At 39.4% G+C, this 23768-nt stretch overlaps 1 protein-coding gene across 1 annotated transcript in view; it reads right to left on the minus strand.

The window, feature by feature from the left end:
• Positions 1-6389, minus strand: part of LOC128661676 (myosin-9-like) — a 187411-nt gene extending 181022 nt beyond the window's left edge. Inside the window, exons 1-3 of the mRNA XM_053715903.1 lie at positions 6342-6389; positions 4305-4459; positions 4063-4225 (exon numbers count right to left, since the gene is read on the minus strand). Of these exons, the coding sequence (XP_053571878.1) occupies positions 4063-4225; positions 4305-4459; positions 6342-6389 (366 nt within the window). The remainder of the gene's footprint in view (positions 1-4062; positions 4226-4304; positions 4460-6341) is intronic.
• Positions 6390-23768: the final 17379 nt, after the last annotated feature.

The raw sequence follows: 23768 nt of genomic DNA on the forward strand, positions 1-23768 counted from the left end.
TGCAGAAGAAATTACATAAGGTAAACCATTACTTTAATATTGCAGCCGGACGTGTTCTCAAGTAGAGAACCTGTCTGCCTGTAATTGCCACTAGCAATGCATCATCGCGTGGTAAAATCTAAGATTGTATTCCTGCCCCTGCAACTGGTTTCATCAGAGCAGGCCTTGTCAATCACTGTGAATGAGTGTTGGAGTAATTTATCCCTCCATCTCTGCTTCACACACCTAAATAGCTGTGGATGAAAACTAAAAACGTACCTACTTTGGGGAACTTCCAGGCAGCGGCCATGACAGGTAGCAGCTTTGAGTGCTGGTCCAGCTTAGAAGATTTAGCTTGACAAAATGTCCCTGCTTAGCTGCCATCTAATATCAAAATATATATGTTTGAAGTCAGCTAAAAATTCTCTCTCAGATTACGTTAATGTTATTAAGCAAAATGCCAGCATTGTGTGGTGATTGTGCCAACCTCCCTCAAAGCCAAAAATCTAGGGATGTCTGCTTGGGCATCTGCAGTCCCAATATGCATTTGCACTTATCGCTCTTTCAGTGCTAGTGTGGCCCTATATTTTTCCCAAGCAACTGCGTTTTTTTTCTATTGCACCCAGGACCTGGATTTTATGGCTGATTCTCTAAACTGGCTATCTGGTGTGGGCTTATCATTTTGAGGACTTTGCCACCTAGAATACTCCCTGGCAAATATGACAATGTTTATATACTAATCCAGAGTTATGGAAGATCATACAGGACGCTCTGCTGGTTTCAAAAGTTTCCTGTCTGTTCCTGTCCGGCTGTTAAGGAATGGTGGTTAATAATGATCTAGGGATCTTATATTTATTTACCCACATAAGTTGGCTGAAGCATAGTTCATTGATAGTAGTTGAAGTATCTATGGATTAATATTGCAAATGTTAGTCTGAATTATTGAGGTAAATTATCTCATGACCACAGAAACATTAATATCCCTTTAAGACATCTTGCCACTCGCAGGGGCTGCCCTGGTGGAATTATCGTAAAATAGTGGCAGTGCCTGTAAGTGGCAAGATGTCTCCTATTGAAAGTAATGCAGCTCACTGGAAATGGAAACTTCGTACAGTGGAGCAAAGTTAGCAGTAAGCAGGGAGCACATTTTATTGGCCAATATAAATCCCATTAGCTGCTTTCTGCATATAGCATCTTAAATCACCTATATTTTCATATGCATGTGTTTGTCTATTAGGGTTATAAGTATTTTGAGAAAAGCTCGCCACTTTTTAATTGGAAAGAAAAAAAACCTGTGAGATATGTAGTGCCAAAATCTTCACAGAATTACGCTGGAACTAGAGAGACAATTTAATTTACACCCATGGAACGCCCATGTTCAGTCCATTTTACAAAAAACAATAATTACACTTATTTTGTATTTTTAAACTTTAAATCTTTTTTTTTTTTGCACATCCAGTGTGCTTACATTACTATTTACTCTGTGCATAGTTAATATTCTTGTCTAATTTACATACACATTTTAGGTTTATCGATAAAATAAGAATTTTGGTGAACAATTTTGTTGATTTTTGATGCACCATGACAATACAAATTCCCCTGCTAATTGTTGTGTAAATGGTTCAATTATTCGTATTGTATGATGTTTAAAATACAAATTTTACCCTAATTTATATTGAAAACTTTTAGATGTCAAGAAGTGCCCCCCTCTGTTTCGTTGCCCCATATTTTTCATATGAGTAGAAAAGATCATGAGTGGTCCATCTAGAATGCTAGAGATAACATTTGATTATAAGTTTTTTTTTAATATATATATATATATATATATATATATATATATATATATATATACTATATATATACATGACTAAGGGTTGATTACCCGAAACTTTGTTCTTTTTATAACCTGCTACCACTATGTGGCAATAAAGGAATTTGTGGATGATGAGAAGTGGTGCCGCTGCATTTTTTGTGAGTTATATATACAGTATATATATATATATATATATATATATATATATATATATAGAGGAATACAAGACAGAACCTCAATCGAATGAGGTAAGTATTGGATCCGCAGAGGGTATAGCCTTTTTCGTTGTAAACAGCTCACTGTTGGTCCCATCTTTGGAAGCTAAATACACGTTGGCATTTTCGTTGTAAACGGCTCACTGTGGGTCCGTCTTTGGAAGACGGGACCTACAGTGAGCCGTTTACAACAAAAAGACCAACGTGTATTCAGCTATACCCTCTACAGGCCCAAAACTTACCTCATTCGATTGAGGTTCTGTCTTGTAAGTAGATTAACTCTACAAGTTTGGATTCTCCGTGTGATTTTCATTATTATGAACTGAATTTATATTAATATTTTTTTTTTTATATACCTGATTTTTACTGTATTATAGTCTACCTAATTGGAAACGGTCTATGTTTTAATAGCGAACACTCATTGGATGCAAATTGGACTATACTAATTATATGGATCTTTGATGTCTAGATTTGTTGCCAAATAAGTTATAATTATAACCTCACATATTTCGATAGTATTACTAATTGAAATAGTGATATATTGAAGACTAACAATCCTACTTGGAATATCAGCATTGATTAGGCATCAATATTGGTTTAATATAAATCTCTTTGGGAAACCAATTTTATTTTAACTGGTCTTAGAACGAGCAGTAACTGCAGCATATCACGTTAAAGAGGTATATCCATCTGGATTAGCGCTGTGAAGGTTTTTCATTCTTTTTTTCTCCATTAATTTAAGTAGAGCAAGGAAGTGATGGTTCACTAGCTCTTCTATCTATAATACTACCGGCAGCTTTTCCTCTCTACACCCCTAGTGTTAGCGCCATTTTTGTGGCAGAGATTCGGCCATAAAAATCTTGTTCTGTATATATATATATATATATATATATATATATATATATATATATATAGCACACAGAGAAAGTCCAGCACTCACTTACAAGCTCACAACTAAGATAAAAAGTAACAATGGAAGAGTTAGTTACCGCATCTGGCCAAATGGGACAAGCCCAGGTCCCACGTCAAGGTCTCTTCAAAAACCTGGGTCCCTAAACAGCCACACAATGCAGGCTCACAGTCAAACAAACTGGGAAAAAATGGGGAAAAAATGAAGGGTGCGCAGGCTTATGTAATCTCCCCACAACTCAAACCATTTAACCTAGGAACGTGAAATTTGGAAGGTACATTATTTTTAAGATTTAGGCACCCACTAAGGAAGGATTTCTGGAAATTACATCCCTAAGGGGGTGAAAAATGGGGGTGAATTTTTTTATGAAGATACCTATATCTCAAAAACCGAACATGTTACAGACGTGAAAATTGGTATTTAGATTCTCCTTTAAAAATAAAGAAACACGTGTTTTACCATTTCCTGAAAATCCACTTAAGGGGGGTGTAATTTATGAGGATACCTATATCTCAAAAACCAAAGGTTAATTATCATTTAAAATCTTCATTATAAAGTAAGTTCACATGCTCCTAACGCCAGTAGTTCTCAAGATACGGATATGACTAAAAAAATGAATACTCTTTTTTCACATCTGACTGTTGAGTCATAATATATCATTACAATTTAATATTAAAGTAATTGTAAACAGAATAATAACAACATATTTTTAATGTGCCAGACGGACGCCCCGTTCACAACTTAGCTGATTGGTGCCCATGTATGAGAAACACAGAGAATTAAAGAAAAATCACGATGTTCATGTCAGCGAGTGTGCAACCTGAACGGGCAGACACGTGAGGGCACACATCGTTGCGAGTGGTCGCGTTTTGTGCGTCTCATTCTCTGTTCGTAACTACAACACGAAAAAATTCATGGACGCATATCAATGGAACAACTATCTTTGTTTTGTAGCCAATGCACCCCGACTAACGTCTGCAACAAAACATTGCTTTTTACATTACATCAACCTGTAAATTATATTTCTTACAGTATGGACAAAAAACTCATGTTTCTTTTAAAAACAATTGTACCAAAATCCACGCAGGCAAAGCCGGACGCAACAGCTAATATATATATATTTATATAAACAGTTATCAACTCACCTTTTCAAGTTGTTTGGTAGTTTCTAGCACCTGAGAGTGTAAGAGGCCATTTTCTTTAGTGAGACGGGCACAGTCTTCTCCCATTTTGTTTCGCATATATTTATCCTCATCAGCAGACAACTGTTTTTCTTTTAGTTGGTATCTTAGCTTCTCTGCTTCTTTGCTTTAAATAACAGTATGAATATGAATACATTTTGAAACAATTTAAACAGGAAATAAATTTAAATTGTTCACATACATACCGAAGCTCTGATCCTATCTGATCTTGCACAGAATGAGTAGTAGCTAGGTATCTTTCTTCCAGCTGATGCAGGGCAGTCTGCAGTTTCAGGAACTCTGATCTCTTTTCTACTAGTTTTGCCTCTATGTCTTCATGAAACTTTATATGTTCCTGCAGCTAAATAAAATTGTAGCTATTAAATATAAGAAATTCAATGTATACTTTGTAAACAGAAGATTATTCTTATGCTATATTATTAGCATCATCCTTAGGTTTCCTTACATAGCATTTTTGGGTTACATTTCACATATAGGGCTAGATTACAAGTGGGGCACTAAATTATTGTGCGTCCGCAAATGGGAAAATGTACCCGTATGCAGGTGCGTGATAAATAACAAGCCCTTACATGTGGCTTGTTATTGTTACCGCAAACTTGTGGTAGCAATACGTGCTTATAAAAATTAAAATTCACAAGTGTGATATATTTTATTAAAAATTAAACAGCTAGATTACTAGTTATGCACGCTATAGGGAACTTAACGAGAGCAACAAAAGTTGCGTTATTTAACCCCCTATAGTGCAGCCATTACAAGTTTTTAAAAATCCGGCTTGTGCGTGCAATTTTTATATAATTTGATATAGTTTGATATAATTGTGAAGTGGGAGGGATGAAGTGTTCTTGACAGTTTGGGGAAACTTTGCCTCCTCCTAGTGGCAGGGAAGTGAATCCCAGGCATAATGAATAGACTCTCACCACCATGAAAGAAATGTATCAGGTAAGCATACATTTTGCTTTCTCATAGTATTTTTTATCTTCAAAGAGCTTCTTAACTTAAACCTCAAACATAGTCTATTGTATCACTTGATATTCATTTTAAAAGATTTTGATGTGAATTTAAAGGGACACTCAAGTCAAAATAAACTTTTATCATTCAGATAAAACATGCAGTTTTAAAACACTTTCCAATTTACATCCATTATCAAAATTTGCTCAGTCTTTTTATATACACACTTTCTGGAAAAAAAAGATCCTACTGAGCATGTGCACAAGCTCACAGGGTATACGTATACTAGTCTGTGATTGGCTGATGTCTATCACATGATACAGGGGGCCGGAAAATGAGAGAAAAAATTAAATTGTCAGAAAAAAATCCACTGCTTATTTGAAATTCAGAATAGGTTGTCTTTTTATTATGCACTTGTTCATTATGTAATTCTACTTCATTGAGTGGTCCTTTAAGTAAAAAAATTATCCCCTGGTTACACTGTGTCACATTTATACCCATACCCTTGCACAATAGGCAATATGGATTACCTAGGGGGCACATAGATGTTGTAGACGTTCTGTTCACTGTTATGTATCCTTTTGTTTCATGGTGGTACAATAAACTGTCTCTTATGTGAGGTGACACAACAAACTGAATCTTGAGTTGGTTACTCATGAAACATTGGGACATACTAATGGTAGATCCCACTATGAAGACAATAGTGGTGGAAAAACCACTTATGACCCCTAGAAGGTCATCCAACCTACGGGACAAATTGGTACATAGCTATTTTAAAAATCCAGTTAAGGAAAATAATTGGCTACAAAACTATAGAAAGACAGATGGCAAGATGTGGGAGTTGTAGCATTTGTAAAAACATTTAAAAAGGCAATAAAGTTACAGATGCCAAGGGAAAATTTCATAAAATAATAGGGCACATAAATTGCAGGAGTGAAAGTGTTATTTATGCAGTATCATGCCAGTGTCCCCTATTCTATATAGGCAAAATCTACAGATAGCTAAAGGAAATGGTGAAGGAGCACAAAAGGGACATTAAAAATGAACAATTGAAGGATAGTAGTGTAGCAAGACACTTTTATAAATGTCATAATAGCTCTGTGATTGGCTTGAAAGCTATAGGCTTACAACTAATAGATCTGCAAGGAAGAGTGGGAGTTTTAGATAAGTGCTTACTCCAGGCAGAGTGTAAATGGATCTACAATATGGATACATTGAAACCAAAGGGCTTACATGAGGAAATATACTGATAAAGGCATTTACACTCCACCTACAACAGGCTTTATCTCCTCTCCTCTTTCCTCTTTCTCATGTTCTGCCATGTTAGAGTTGAGGCTTAATGGATATCACACTAAATACGATTCCAACAAATGGAGAGTTAAAGCACCACACAAAGTACAGGATTTTAATTGGATACCTCGACTTGGTATTTGCTTTATGTCTCCCCTGTGGGCTGGGCAATTATAGATAACATTAAAGTCTCTCTCTTTTTCCTCCCAGATTTCTCCCTCTATCTACATACTAACATGGGATCTAAATAGTTTAAATTACTCTGCCATCCCGTACAACGTTAAAATATATATATATATATATATACACACCCAGGATCACACATAACTATTTGACATGCATTTTTCCCATACGATATTAGCTTTGGATATATTGTAGATATAAGAGAAATACAATCTAGGTAGATTACAGGTCACCTCTCCCTGAAGACCACATGTTGATAATAGTGCGCTTAGTACGTACTCTTGTTAATAAAATGCTTATTTTGTATAATGCTTAGATATATGCGATTTGGATTAATATATTGCCTTACTAATTGTTGTCTTATATGTATTGTAGTAATACTTACTTAAATAACAATATCACCTTAAAAGGACTATGTGCTAAACAGGAAGTGCATCACCCGGAAATTCCGAATACTGTTTAAATTCCCAGGAGGGAGAATAACCCACAAGGAAAGTGACTCCTTGAAGAAGCCTCATAGAGTTTCCCCAGCGACGAAACACGTGTACCATTTGTTTTTAAGTTTCTCGGCTAGGCCGGCCGAGGGTCCTTATCCATGGAACCTTTGGGATCTACCTAGGTATAATAACCAAGCGATGAAGCAACATCAGGAGATATCTACTTGTCTGGGATCAAGCGTGTACAGGTGTTACAGCTTTGAAGCTTAAATGACCATCAAATGTTTGCATCCATGACCGAACCGGCAGATGTACCATTATGAAGACCGGTGAGATCTAACCCATTCACTACCCCACAAGAAGGGTCCCTTAGGCGAGGGCAAGCCCTCAGTAGGTAGTACCCCGAGTGTGAAATATTCAGTGTGAACTGGGATCTGTCTGTCAGGCATTCTCTGACTGGTCTGTGCTGAATGACTGTCTATTTGTCAACTTATCGCTTACATGCTGCTATTTGCAATTTGCACAGTTTGAACTGCTCTGCTGTACTAAATACATCTGACATTGCCTGCTGACTAATTTTGCTTCCTTTGCATTTAATACTGACTGCTTGGACCAATTCTTGAAAGAGACTTTGTCTGGGACCTCTGAATTACTATCAGCTAAATTACAAGTTTGTCGGTTCGTCTTTTAACGCTGAAAATATGGTATTTTCAGCGTTATAAAAGCACCGCAGCCATTAGTCGGTATAGGTGTACCGCAAGCCTTTTAGCCTGTAACAAACGTCAGTACCGCACTCGTAAAAATTACTTTTTTTAATGGGATTCCCATAGTGCTGGTATTATGAGTTTTGCATACTGGCTAAAAAAACGGCGTTACAACCTAAAACGACAAGATCTGTACCGCCATCTAAAGTCAGTAGTTATGAGTGTTACGCTACAAATCTGTAACATAAAACTCATAACTAAACTGCTACAAAGTGCACAAAACACCTATAAACTACCTATTAACCCCTAAACCGAGGCCCTCCCGCATCGCAAACACTATATTAAAATTATTAACCCCTAATTTGCCACTCCCAACATCGCCGCCACTAAAAAAAAATATTAAACCCTATTCCTCCACTCCCCGATATCATCAGCACTATAATAAACTTATTAACCCCTAAACTGCCACCCTCCCGCATCGCAAACACTATTTAAATATCATTAACCCCTAATCTGCTGTCCGACCACATCCCCCCCACTATACTAAAGTTATTAATCCCTACACCGCCGCCACTATAATAAACCTATTAACCCCTAAACAGCAAGCCCCCCCACAATGATATAAAATAATTTAAACTATTAACCCCAAAACCGAAAGCCCCCCACATTGCAATAAACTAAATTAAACTAGTAACCCCTAAACCTTACCATAACCCTAATTTTAGATTAAAATTACAATTACCCTTCTTCCTTCCATAATTCACCAAGACCAGGTTGGTTTTATACCAAATAGAGAGGCCAAGGACAACACAGTCCGTAATATGCATTTAATATGGCACGCAAAAGCTGGGGGCCTTCCCGCGGTGTGGCTTTCCACAGATGCGGAGAAGGCCTTCGACCGCGTCAGTTGGCTATTCCTCAAGATGACTCTAAAGTCATTTGGAATAGGAGATGTAACGTTACAACGAATTTTTGCCCTATATTCGAAACCTAGTGCTAGGATAACATTAAATGGCATTCTTTCACAACCCCTCCAGATAACCAATGGCACTCGCCAGGGATGCCCCCTTTCCCCCTTATTGTTTGTCTGCTTGCTGGAAGCCCTAGCTACAAGTATTAGACTCAATAGAGATATCACAGGGATAACTCTTGGAGGGCGGGAATATAAACTCTCATTATTTGCCGACGATATCCTGTTTTCCCTCACGAATCCAGACTTATCACTGCCTCCTCTGCTGGAGGAACTAAATATGTTCAATAAACTTACCAACTTCTTAATCAACTATACTAAATCGGAGATCCTTGGAATCTCCCTCCCAGAACAAATGAAAATCAGACTCTCGCAAAACTGCCCGTTTAGATGGTGTCTGGGCTCTATAAAATACCTAGGTATTCAGCTAGCGGAAGACATGGAGAGGATCTATAAATTAAACTATATCCAGATCCGGGAAGCCCTAATTAGAGACCTTTCCTCGTGGAACTCTAGGCGACTAACTTGGATAGGAAGGATTAATACTATTAAAATGAATGCCTTTCCAAGATTATTATACATCATGCAGACCCTCCCCATACCACTTCCACCCAGATATATTACTCGGATACAGCAACTTTTTCACTCCTTTATCTGGAGGGGAAAGCAACCGAGAATCAACAAAAAGACAATGTTGCAATCTAGGGACCAGGGAGGGATGGGAGTTCCTGACATAGAACTTTATAGAACTGCTATATTTTTACAACGCATACTTGACTGGAGGGTTCATAAAACAGAGAAAAGATGGGTAGAGATAGAACAAAATTTAAACCCAGGAACACCACTTTCGGCCATATGCTGGCATCCTAACCATCATGCTATGGTTAAAAACATTATTAATCCTATAACCAAAGAGACACTGAGACAGTGGAACATAGCAAATAAATTAAACCCATTTCTCTCATCTTGTCCTTCCCCATTGACTTCACTGATACATAACAATGAGTTTTCACTCACTAACCTAGTGGGAGTACAAGGACTGGACGAGGACACTAGAGACATAGAAGTACGTCAGGTGACAGAACATGACCAACTACTGCCCCAAAACCCACTACAAGAGCAAGGATTTACAGTGTTCCAGGGTTGGTTTCATTACAGGCGAACACGCCATTACATACTGACTCATACGAATAGCAATAACATGTTGAGAGCCCTTACGAACCTAGAGAAATTATACACAGCACAACACCCAAAGAGACACACTCTGTCCAGGATTTATTCTATTTTGACACAGCCCCCTCCAGGTAATCTTCCCCCATCAATTGAGTCCTGGGAGAAGGAATTAGGAATTATAATACTCCCCCACGTTGCAGTTGATATTTTTAGAAACATCAAGTCCTCTTCCTCCTCAGCTTACTTAGTAGAACTTAACTACAAAATACTTCATAACTGGTACCTTACCCCTAGACGCCTACATAGGTTATATCCCTCACTACCAGATAGATGTTGGAGGTGCGGACACATAGGCAGCGACATGGGGCACATGTAGTGGTGGTGTAATGCAATTAACCAGCTATGGAGGCTCTGTATTGGGGAAATGGAGAAAGTCCTGAACTGCGCTCTACCCTTAGACCCTCTAATCTTTCTACTCAATAAATTTAGGAAGTTGACATCCAAAGCACATCACATATTGTTCCAAATAATGAGAAACGGTGTGAAATCTATTATAGCTAAACACTGGAAAGCACAATCACCCCCAGATCTCCAGAGGTGGAGAGGCAGAGTCTCGGAGTTAATAGAATTAGAGGAATTCGGCTCCTATAAAAACAACACTAGAGACTCATATATAGAAGCCCAAGCCCTTTGGGACCACTATCTATCAGAGATAAAGAATTGAGGTCCAGGGCGGACATGCAGCAGTAGAGTTGGCCTTAGGTGAATCATTTTTGGAAAAGAGCTAGATATACTTTATAAATTTTGAGAGAGTTTTCATACTACTGTTTATAATGTGTTTAATGTTATGCAAGTACCTACAATGATACGCAATTCCTGAAGAGTTCTGTAGACACAATTTAGTTTACTTCACTACCATAAGCTTTGAGAATAACTTGTGAATTGGCTGAACGCCATTTATTTTATTTATTGCAATACAGCATATTGGATTCTGTTATTTTTCTTATTCACTATGTACTTCCCTTGCTTGAACCAGTGTTTTGTGTTTGTAACTTATATGACATATTCTCAATAAAAAAGAATTTTGATTAAAATTACAATTACCCTATCTTAAATTAAATTAAAACTTACCTGTCAAATTAAAAAAACTAAGTTTAAACTTACAATTATACTAATATAATTATTAAACTAAAGTTAAACTAACTACCAATTAAATTAAACTAAACTACACATTAAAAAAATCCTAACACTACTCTAAAAATTACAAACTAATTACAAAAAATAAAAAAGACTAAATTACAAAAAATAAACACTAAATTACGGAAAATAACAAACGAAATTATCAAAAATAAAAAAGAATTACACCTAATCTAATAGCCCTATCAAAATAAAAAAGCCCACTCAAAATAAAATAAAAAACTTAGCCTACAATAAACTACCAATGGTCCTTAAAAGGGCCTTTTGTAGGGCATTGCCCTAAGTTAAACAGCTTTTACCTTTAAAAAAAAAATACGAAGACCCCCCCAACAATAAAACCCACCACCCAACCAACCCACCAAAATAAAAAAACTAACTCTAACAAAAACCTAAGCTACCCATTGCCCTGAAAATGGCATTTGTATGGGCATTGCCCTAAAAAGGGGCATTTAGCTCTTTTACATGCCCAAACCCTAAACTAAAAAAAATACAAAAAACCCTTAAAAAAACCTAACACTAACCCCTGAAGATCCACTTACAGTTTTTGAAGTCCCGTATGAATGATCTTCAACCCGGCGGAGAAGTCCTCATCCAGGCAGCAAGAAGTCTTCATCCAGACAACCTCTTCAATCTTTATACCGACGGCGAAGTCCTCATCCAAGCGGCGAGAAGTCTTCATCCAGATGGCCTCTTCAATCTTCATCCAGACGGCATCTTCTATCTTGATCCCGGCGTCGTGGAGGGGGTCCATCCTGAAGACATCCGGCGCGGAGCATCCTCTTCATACCGTCGCCGCCGTACACTAAATCTTCAATGCAAGGTCCCTGATCCAAGATGGCATCCTTGCATTCCTATTGGCTGAAAATTTTGAATCAGCCAATAGGAATTAGAGCTGCTAGAATCCTATTGGCTGTTCAAATCAGCCAATAGGATTTAAGCAGCTCTAATTCTATTGGAAGATTAATCAGCCAATAGAATGAGAGCTGCTTAAATCCTATTAACTGTTCAAATCAGGACTTCACCGCCGGGATGAAGTTTGAAGAGGCCGTCTGGATGAAGACTTCTTGCCGCCTGGATGAGGACTTCTCTACCGGGATGAAGAGAGTTCAAGCGGGACTTCAAAAACTGTAAGTGGATCGTCGGAGGTTAGTGTTAGGTTTTTTTAAGGGTTTTTGGGTGGGTTTTTTTTTTGTTAGTTTACGGTTTGGGCATGTGAAAGAGCTAAATTCCCTTATAAGGGCAATGTCCATCCAAATGCCATTTCTTAGGGCAATTGGTAGTTAAGGTTTTTTAGATTTTTTATTTTGTGGGTTTTGGGGGGGGGTTTTGCAATGTTAGTGGGTCTTTGTATTGTTTTAAAAGGTAAAAGAGCTGTTTAACTTAGGGCAATGCCCTACAAAAGGCCCTTTTAAGGACCATTGGTAGTTTATTCTAGATTAGATTTCTTTTTCTTTCTCAACACTAGTGATAAGTAGAAAGTTAGAAGTAAAATGTTAAAAATGCTAAACATGTGTATAAGAAAAACAAAAACAATAGGGAAAATTCAGCCGTAATTGAATGAGGGTTGATTGATTAAAGCTGAAGGGAATACTAATTAGGGGCGTGAGTTCTTGAACCAATAGGATTGCAGATGATGGTTTTTAAATCAGGGAACTGCAAGACAGTTTTAAGCAGGCTAGGAGTAAGGCAACAGCCGAAACCGGTCAGCCTTTTTCATCTGTTTGACTATTATATATGTATGCTCTTATCCAGGGGTTATGACACCCTTTGTGTTCTAATAAAGTTTAATGTTTTATCCTTATACCTGGTGCTCCTGTTATACATTTTTTCTGAAGCTTAGCTTATCACTTGGCCAAACAGTGAGCACAGGATATGGATACTAACTGCGGTTGGTGAGCTGGCAGCACACTGCATTAGACTGTTTTTCTTCCAAGGGATTTATGTGGACTTTTTTATGGCCCCAAAAGTAAAATTGGCAGGCAGAAAATAAGGATACCTGGATTATACATGGAAGAGGTGCAAAATCTGGCTTAACTGTTCACATAAACACTGGACACAGCATCCGAACCTGAGGAAGCATTTCACCAAGAAACTGAATAGTGGTGAGTCAATTTATTTATATACGGATGTCTGGGAGTGGTTTCCTTGAGAATTAAATTGTGGGGGTTGTTTGGGGAACACCGTCACATATCTATCTTTACAAACAGTCAAAATTTTTGCAGTGGCCTTATAAGGACATATTTACAAGTTACCTTTAACAAACAAGACTCTTTATATTTTTATGAATAACAGTGCATACACCTAAATCATTGCCCTTTTAAGGGCCCTTGTTAGTTTGGGGGGTGGGGGTTTGTATACTGTTAAGGGATGTGTTTTTTGTAGCAAAATAGCTGTTTAACTTAGGGCAATGCCCTACAAAAGGCAATTTAACGGCCCCCTTTTTTAAAGGGTATTAGAATAGGAATAATTTTTATTTTTTTGGATAATTTTTTGTAATGGTAGTTTTTTTTATTTTCTGCAATGTTAGGTTTTAGTGTAAGGTAGATTAAGTTTTATTTGACAGGTAAGTTTGTATTTATTTTAACTAGGTAGTTATTAAATAGTAAATAACTATTTACTAAGTAGTCTACCTAGTTAAAATAAATACAAACTTACCTGTGAAATAAAAATAAAACCTAAGCTAGCTACAATATAACTAGCTTTGGTTTTATTTCACAGGTATTTAGTTTTAAATAGGTATTATTTAGTTAATAATTGGAAGTTTAATTTAGCTATATTTTAATTATGTTAAAGTTAGGGGGTGTTAGGGTCAGGGTTACGTTAGGGTTACGTTAGGATTAGGGTTACGTTAGGGTTAGGGGTTAATAGTTTAATTTAGGTTGTTGTTTATTTAGTGGTAGTGATGTGGGAGGCCAGAGGTTTAGGAGTTAATAGCTTTATTAAGTTGCGGCAATGTCGGGGAGCAGCGGAATAGGGGTTAATATTTTTATTATAGTGTGGGCGATGTTGGGGTGCGGCGGAATAGGGGTTAAAAACTTTAGTATAGTGGTGGCAATATTGGAACCGGCAGATTATGGGTTAATACCTTTATTTAGGTGGCGGCAATATCAGGAGCGGCAGATTAGGGGTTAATTACTTTATGTAGGTGTCGGCGATGTCAGGGGCAGCAGATTAGGGGTGTTTAGACGTAGGGTTTATGTTAGGGTGTTAGGTTTAAACCGTATTTTCTTTTTCCCCATAGACATCAATGGGGCTGTGTTACGGAGATTTTCTTTCTTTTTTCTGACCCGCTCTGCCATTGATGTCTATAGGAAAAGCATGCACGAGCACGTCAAATCAGCCCTTGTTTTTGGTGCGGTATGGAGCTTAAAAACCCCATATCGCCCGCACAAACCTGTTTTTTTAAAACTTGTATTTATTATACCAGGCTTCTTTCAAAACTTCCCAGAGTTCTTCTTTAGATTTAGGTTCTCTTTTATTTTTTTCTCTGTCCAGGTGATCCCATACTGCCTCTATAATATTCAAATGACTGCCAGTGTTTTATCAGCTGTTTTGCTCTCCAAATATGATTTACTGCATTAGCAGTGTGCTTGGGATCATTATCATGCTGAAAAATAAAACTATTCCCAATCAGGTACTTTCCAGAAGGAATGGCATGATGAATTAAAACCTGTATGTACTTTTCTGCATTAATGATCCCATCAATATGGACAATATCACCAACACCACTGGCAGAAATACAGCCCTAAATCAGGACAGATGCTCCACCATGTTTCACTGAAGTCCACAAGCACTTATTCTTCCATCTCTCTCTAACTCTTCTTCTCACATATTGTCAATAATTGCACCCAAAAATTTCAAACTTAGATTCACCATTCCATAATACTCTTGTCCACTGCTCTTCATGCCAATCTTTGTGAGCTTTAGCCTTTTCACCCTCTTCTCCTTCCGAAAAAGTGGTTTCTTGGCTGCTACCCTTCCACAAAGACCATTCCTGATCAAGCTTCTTCGGACTGTAGAAGGGTCAACTTGGCATCCTGATAAAGCTGCCAGATGCTGAGTCAGGTCCTTGCTGGACTTCTTCCGGTCTCTCAAAGAAGAAACTCTGAGAAACTTCTCATCAGATTTTGAAACTTTTCTTGGCCTCCCAGTCCTTCTTTTGTCCTTGACCTCTCCTGATTTTGAATACCAAATCTTGAGTATCCAGTGTGTTTGCTGATTTTCCTTTGAGAGTGGTCTTGCTGATGCAAAAACAAAATTTATGCTTACCTTATAAATGTATTTATTTCCAGATATGGAGAGTCCATGACGTCATAAATTACTAGTGGGAATATCACTCCTGACCAGCAGGAGTAGGCAAAGAGCACCACAGCAAAGCTGTTAAGTGTCACTCCCCTACCCATAATCCCGTCATTCGACCGAAGGAAAATGGGAAAAAGGAATAACACAAAGGTGTAGCGGTGCCTGAGGATTAGTCAAAAATAACTGTCTTAAATTAAAGTGTGGGGTCGTGGACTCTCCATATCCGGAAATAAATACATTTATCAGGTAGGCATATATTTTGTTTTCTTTCCTAAAATATGGAGAGTCCACAACATCATCAATTACTAGTGGGAACCAACACCCAAGCTAGAGGACACAGAAGAATAGTTTAATTTAGGTTGTTGTTTATTTAGTGGTAGTGATGTGGGAGGCCAGAGGTTTAGGAGTTAATAGCTTTATTAAGTTGCGGCAATGTCGGGGAGCAGCGGAATAGGGGTTAATATTTTTATTATAGTGTGGGCGATGTTGGGGTGCGGCGGAATAGGGGTTAAAAACTTTAGTATAGTGGTGGCAATATTGGAACCGGCAGATTATGGGTTAATACCTTTATTTAGGTGGCGGCAATATCAGGAGCGGCAGATTAGGGGTTAATTACTTTATGTAGGTGTCGGCGATGTCAGGGGCAGCAGATTAGGGGTGTTTAGACGTAGGGTTTATGTTAGGGTGTTAGGTTTAAACCGTATTTTCTTTTTCCCCATAGACATCAATGGGGCTGTGTTACGGAGATTTTCTTTCTTTTTTCTGACCCGCTCTGCCATTGATGTCTATAGGAAAAGCGTGCACGAGCACGTCAAATCAGCCCTTGTTTTTGGTGCGGTATGGAGCTTAAAAACCCCATATCGCCCGCACAAGCCTTTTTTTTAAAACTTGTATTTATTATACCAGGCTTCTTTCAAAACTTCCCAGAGTTCTTCTTTAGATTTAGGTTCTCTTTTATTTATTTCTCTGTCCAGGTGATCCCATACTGCCTCTATAATATTCAAATGACTGCCAGTGTTTTATCAGCTGTTTTGCTCTCCAAATATGATTTACTGCATTAGCAGTGTGCTTGGGATCATTATCATGCTGAAAAATAAAACTATTCCCAATCAGGTACTTTCCAGAAGGAATGGCATGATGAATTAAAACCTGTATGTACTTTTCTGCATTAATGATCCCATCAATATGGACAATATCACCAACACCACTGGCAGAAATACAGCCCTAAATCAGGACAGATGCTCCACCATGTTTCACTGAAGTCCACAAGCACTTATTCTTCCATCTCTCTCTAACTCTTCTTCTCACATATTGTCAATAATTGCACCCAACAATTTCAAACTTAGATTCACCATTCCATAATACTCTTGTCCACTGCTCTTCATGCCAATCTTTGTGAGCTTTAGCCTTTTCACCCTCTTCTCCTTCCGAAAAAGTGGTTTCTTGGCTGCTACCCTTCCACAAAGACCATTCCTGATCAAGCTTCTTCGGACTGTAGAAGGGTCAACTTGGCATCCTGATAAAGCTGCCAGATGCTGAGTCAGGTCCTTGCTGGACTTCTTCCGGTCTCTCAAAGAAGAAACTCTGAGAAACTTCTCATCAGATTTTGAAACTTTTCTTGGCCTCCCAGTCCTTCTTTTGTCCTTGACCTCTCCTGATTTTGAATACCAAATCTTGAGTATCCAGTGTGTTTGCTGATTTTCCTTTGAGAGTGGTCTTGCTGATGCAAAAACAAAATTTATGCTTACCTTATAAATGTATTTATTTCCAGATATGGAGAGTCCATGACGTCATAAATTACTAGTGGGAATATCACTCCTGACCAGCAGGAGTAGGCAAAGAGCACCACAGCAAAGCTGTTAAGTGTCACTCCCCTACCCATAATCCCGTCATTCGACCGAAGGAAAATGGGAAAAAGGAATAACACAAAGGTGTAGCGGTGCCTGAGGATTAGTCAAAAATAACTGTCTTAAATTAAAGTGTGGGGTCGTGGACTCTCCATATCCGGAAATAAATACATTTATCAGGTAGGCATATATTTTGTTTTCTTTCCTAAAATATGGAGAGTCCACAACATCATCAATTACTAGTGGGAACCAACACCCAAGCTAGAGGACACAGAAGAATAGTTTAATTTAGGTTGTTGTTTATTTAGTGGTAGTGATGTGGGAGGCCAGAGGTTTAGGAGTTAATAGCTTTATTAAGTTGCGGCAATGTCGGGGAGCAGCGGAATAGGGGTTAATATTTTTATTATAGTGTGGGCGATGTTGGGGTGCGGCGGAATAGGGGTTAAAAACTTTAGTATAGTGGTGGCAATATTGGAACCGGCAGATTATGGGTTAATACCTTTATTTAGGTGGCGGCAATATCAGGAGCGGCAGATTAGGGGTTAATTACTTTATGTAGGTGTCGGCGATGTCAGGGGCAGCAGATTAGGGGTGTTTAGACGTAGGGTTTATGTTAGGGTGTTAGGTTTAAACCGTATTTTCTTTTTCCCCATAGACATCAATGGGGCTGTGTTACGGAGATTTTCTTTCTTTTTTCTGACCCGCTCTGCCATTGATGTCTATAGGAAAAGCGTGCACGAGCACGTCAAATCAGCCCTTGTTTTTGGTGCGGTATGGAGCTTAAAAACCCCATATCGCCCGCACAAGCCTTTTTTTTAAAACTTGTATTTATTATACCAGGCTTCTTTCAAAACTTCCCAGAGTTCTTCTTTAGATTTAGGTTCTCTTTTATTTATTTCTCTGTCCAGGTGATCCCATACTGCCTCTATAATATTCAAATGACTGCCAGTGTTTTATCAGCTGTTTTGCTCTCCAAATATGATTTACTGCATTAGCAGTGTGCTTGGGATCATTATCATGCTGAAAAATAAAACTATTCCCAATCAGGTACTTTCCAGAAGGAATGGCATGATGAATTAAAACCTGTATGTACTTTTCTGCATTAATGATCCCATCAATATGGACAATATCACCAACACCACTGGCAGAAATACAGCCCTAAATCAGGACAGATGCTCCACCATGTTTCACTGAAGTCCACAAGCACTTATTCTTCCATCTCTCTCTAACTCTTCTTCTCACATATTGTCAATAATTGCACCCAACAATTTCAAACTTAGATTCACCATTCCATAATACTCTTGTCCACTGCTCTTCATGCCAATCTTTGTGAGCTTTAGCCTTTTCACCCTCTTCTCCTTCCGAAAAAGTGGTTTCTTGGCTGCTACCCTTCCACAAAGACCATTCCTGATCAAGCTTCTTCGGACTGTAGAAGGGTCAACTTGGCATCCTGATAAAGCTGCCAGATGCTGAGTCAGGTCCTTGCTGGACTTCTTCCGGTCTCTCAAAGAAGAAACTCTGAGAAACTTCTCATCAGATTTTGAAACTTTTCTTGGCCTCCCAGTCCTTCTTTTGTCCTTGACCTCTCCTGATTTTGAATACCAAATCTTGAGTATCCAGTGTGTTTGCTGATTTTCCTTTGAGAGTGGTCTTGCTGATGCAAAAACAAAAGTTATGCTTACCTTATAAATGTATTTATTTCCAGATATGGAGAGTCCATGACGTCATAAATTACTAGTGGGAATATCACTCCTGACCAGCAGGAGTAGGCAAAGAGCACCACAGCAAAGCTGTTAAGTGTCACTCCCCTACCCATAATCCCGTCATTCGACCGAAGGAAAATGGGAAAAAGGAATAACACAAAGGTGTAGCGGTGCCTGAGGATTAGTCAAAAATAACTGTCTTAAATTAAAGTGTGGGGTCGTGGACTCTCCATATCCGGAAATAAATACATTTATCAGGTAGGCATATATTTTGTTTTCTTTCCTAAAATATGGAGAGTCCACAACATCATCAATTACTAGTGGGAACCAACACCCAAGCTAGAGGACACAGATGACTAGGGAGGGAAAACAAGACAGGCAAACCTAAACAGAAGGCACCACCGCTTGAAGAACCTTTCTTCCAAAAGAAGCCTCAGCCAAAGCAAAAGTATCAAATTTTGAAAATTTTGAAAAAGTATGCAGAGAGGACCAAGTTGCAGCCTTGCAAATCTGTTCCATAGATGCTTCATTTTTGAAAGCCCAACAAGAGGAGACAGCCCTCGTGGAATGAGCCGTAATTCTCTCAGGAGGCTGCTGACCAGTGGTCTCATAAGCAAAACGAATTATACTTCTCAACCAGAGGGAAAGATAAGTAGCAGTAGCCTTCTGACCTTTATGCTTTCCAGAGAAACAAATAAACAGGGCAGAGGACTGGGGAAAATCCTTAGTCGCCTGAAGGTAGAATTTTAGAGTGCGCACTACGTCCAAGTTGTGCAACAGATGTTCCTTATAAAAAGAAGGATGAGGACATACAGAAGGAACAACAATTTCCTGATTAATATTTCTATCCGAAACCACTTTAGGAAGAAAACAACTTAATATCTATGGAATGCAATGGCTCAAACGGAGCCTGCTGCAAAACTTTAAGAACAAGGTTAAGGCTCCAAGGAGGAGCCACAGACTTAAACACAGGCCTGATTCTGACCAGGGCCTGACAAAAGAATTGCACATCTGGCAAATCTGCCAGACGCTTGTGTAACAAAATCGATAATGCAGAAATCGGACCCTTCAGAGTACTGACTGACAAACCCTTCTCCAGACCTTCCTGGAGAAAATAGAAAATCCTAGGAATCCTGACCCTACTCCAAGAGTAGCCCTTTGATTCACACCAATAAAGAAATTTACTCCATATCTCATGGTAAATCTTCCTAGTAACAGGCTTGCGAGCCTGAATCAGGGTCTCAATGACCGACTCCAAGCAGTCAGCTTCAGAGATTTGGAAGAAAGAATGGACCCTGAGTTAGAAGGTCCTTCCTCAGAGGCAACCTCCAAGGTAGAAGATGCAATCAGATCCAACTCCGGCACCCCCATCTGAGAGTTAACCTGGAGAACACTTCTAGGTGAAGAGCCCACTACCCGGGATGAAATGTCTGTCTGCTCAGCAAATCTGCTTCCCAGTTCTCCACCCCTGGAATGTGGATGGCAGATAGACAGCAATTGTGAGCTCCCGCCCACTGAACAATCCAAGCCACCTCCTTCATGGCTAAGGAACTCCGAGTTCCTCCCTGGTGGTTGATGTAAGCTACTGAGGTGATATTGTCCGACTGGCACCTGATAAACCAGGCTAAGGACAACTGAGGCCAAGCCATCAGAGCATAGTAAATCGCTCTCAACTCCAAGATATTTATGGGGAGAGCAGACTCCTCCCGAGTCCATAGGCCCTGTGCTTTTAACTAGTCCCAGACTGCTCCCCAGCCCAGGAGGCTGGCTTCCATGGTTACAATTACCCAGGAAGGTCTCCGGAAGCATGTGCCCGAGACAGATGCTCCTGACAAAAGCCACCATGAGAGAGAGTCTCTTGTCGACTGATCTAGATCTATCCTCTGAGACAGATCCGAATGGTTCCTGTTCTATTGACTGAGCATGCATAACTGCAGAGCTCTCAAATGGAATCGAGCAAAGGGAATGATGTCCATGGAAGCAACCATCAGACCAATTACCTCCACACATTAAGCCACTGATGACCGAACAGTGGACTGAAGAGAGAGGCAAGAGGAGGGAATTTTGGATTTTCTTACCTCCGTCAGAAAAATTTTCATAGATAGGGAATCTATTATGGTCCCTAAGAAAACCACCCTTGTAGCTGGAACAAGGGAACTCTTTTCCAGATTTACTTTTTAACCGTGGGAACGTAGAAAAGACAACAAGATCTCTGTATGAGAGTTTGCTTGTTGAAAATATGGCGTCTGAACCAATATGTCATCCAGGTATGGCGCCACTGCAATTCCCTGACACCTGATCACTGCCCAGAGAGTCCCCAGAACCTTTGAGAAAATTCTGGGAGCTGTGGCAAGGTCAAACGGAAGAGCCACAAACTGAAAGTGTTTATCTAGAAATGTGAATCTCAGGAATTTGTGATGATCCCTGTGGATGGAAACATGAAGATATGCGTCCTTCAGGTCTATGGTCGTCATGAACTGACCCTCTTGGACCAAAGGAAGAATGGAACAAATGGTTTCCATTTTAAAGGACGGTACCCTGAGAAACTTGTTGAGGCATTTTAGGTCTAGAATAAGACTTGGACTGTTCCTGCTTGGAAGAGGGAGAGGAAGACTTTCCTTTGAAGTTAGGAAAGGAACGAAAATTACTTTGACGTCCTTTAGGTCTATTCTTCTTGTCTTGTGGTAGAAAAGACCCTTTACCACCAGTAATATCAGAAATTATTTCAGCTAGACCAGGTCCAAACAAGGTCTTACCCTTGTAAGGAAGCGCTAGAAGCTTGGACTTAGACGTAACATCCGCTGACCAAAGTTTCAGCCACAATGCCCTGCAAGCTAGCACTGTGAAGCCAGATATCTTGGCTCCCAGTTTGATAACTTGCATAGTAGCATCAGAAATAAAGGAGTTGGCTAGCTTGAGAGCTTTAATCCTGTCTTGGATCTCCTCCAAAGGAGTCTCTACTTGAAGAGAATCAGACAAGGCATCATACCAATAAGATGCTGCACTAGACACAGTGGCAATACAAACTGCAGGTTGCCATTGCCTCCAGCTTTTAATCCATTGGATCATTAAAAGAGCACCTATCCTCTATAGGAATAGTAGTTCTCTTAGCCAGAGTAGAAATGGCCCCTTCTACCTTAGGCAGAATTTATGCTTACCTGATAAATTACTTTCTCTTGCGGTGTATCCAGTCCACGGATTCATCCTTTACTTGTGGGATATTCTCATTCCCTACAGGAAGTGGCAAAGAGAGCACACAGCAAAGCTGTCCATATAGCTCCCCCTCTAGCTCCACCCCCTAGTCATTCGACCAAAGGTTAGGAAGAAAAAGGAGAAACCATAGGGTTCAGTGGTGACTGTAGTTTAAGCAAAAAATTTTTTACCTGACTTAAATGCCAGGGCGGGCCGTGGACTGGATACACTGCAAGAGAAAGTAATTTATCAGGTAAGCATGAATTCTGTTTTCTCTTGCAAGGTGTATCCAGTCCACGGATTCATCCTTTACTTGTGGGATACCAATACCAAAGCTTTAGGACACGGATGAAGGGAGGGAACAAGACAGGTACCTTAAACGGAAGGCACCACTGCTTGCAAAACCTTTCTCCCAAAAATAGCCTCCGAAGAAGCAAAAGTATCGAATTTGTAAAATTTGGCAAAAGTATGCAGTGAAGACCAAGTCGCTGCCTTACAAATCTGTTCAACAGAAGCCTCATTTTTGAAATCCCATGTGGAAGCCACTGCTCTGGTAGAATGAGCAGTAATTCAGGAGGCTGCTGGCCAGCAGTCTCATAGGCCAAACGGATGATGCTTTTCAGCCAAAAGGAAAGAGAGGTAGCAGTCGCTTTCTGACCTCTCCTCTTACGAGAATAGATAACAAACAAAGAAGATGTTTGTCTGAAATCCTTAGTTGCTTGTAAATAGAACTTTAAAGCACGAACTACATCAAGATTGTGTAATAGACGTTCCTTCTTCGAAGATGGATTAGGACACAGAGAAGGAACAACTATTTCCTGGTTAATATTCTTGTTAGAAACAACTTTAGAAAGAAAACCAGGCTTGGTACGCAAAACTACCTTATCTGCGAGGAACACCAGGTAAGGTGAATCACACTGTAAGGCAGATAATTCTGAAACTCTTCTAGCAGAAGAGATAGCTATCAAAAACAAAACTTTCCAAGATAACAACTTAATGTCTATGGAATGTAAAGGTTCAAACGGAACCCCTTGAAGAACTGAAAGAATTAGATTCAAACTCCATGGCGGAGCCACAGGTTTATAGACAGGCTTGATTCTGACTAAAGCCTGAACAAACGCTTGAACGTCTGGTACCTCTGCCAGACACTTGTGTAACAGAGTAGACAAAGCAGATATTTGTTCTTTTAAGGAACTAGCTGACAATCCTTTCTCCAATCCTTCTTGGAGAAAAGACAATATCCTGGGAATCCTAATCTTACTCCATGAGTAACCCTTGGATTCATACCAACAAAGATATTCCTGCCATATCTTATGGTAGATTTTCCTGGTGACAGGTTTTCTAGCCTGAATCAGAGTATCTATAACTGACTCAGAGAACCCACGCTTTGATAGAATTAAGCGTTCAATCTCCAAGCAGTCAGACGTAAAGAAACTAAATTTGGATGCTTGAACGGACCCTGTATCAGAAGATCCTGCCTCATTGGCAATTTCCATGGTGGGACAGATGACATGTCCACTAGGTCTGCATACCAAGTCCTGCGTGGCCACGCAGGCGCTATCAGAATCACCGAAGCCTTCTCCTGCTTGATTCTGGCAACCAGACGCGGGAGGAGAGGAAAAACATAAGCCAGATTGAAGGACCAAGGCGCTGCTAGAGCATCTATCAATACCGCCTTGGGATCCCGGGACCTGGACCCGTAG

The sequence above is a fragment of the Bombina bombina genome, chromosome 5, assembly GCF_027579735.1.
Source record: "Bombina bombina isolate aBomBom1 chromosome 5, aBomBom1.pri, whole genome shotgun sequence".
Taxonomy (NCBI): domain Eukaryota; kingdom Metazoa; phylum Chordata; class Amphibia; order Anura; family Bombinatoridae; genus Bombina; species Bombina bombina.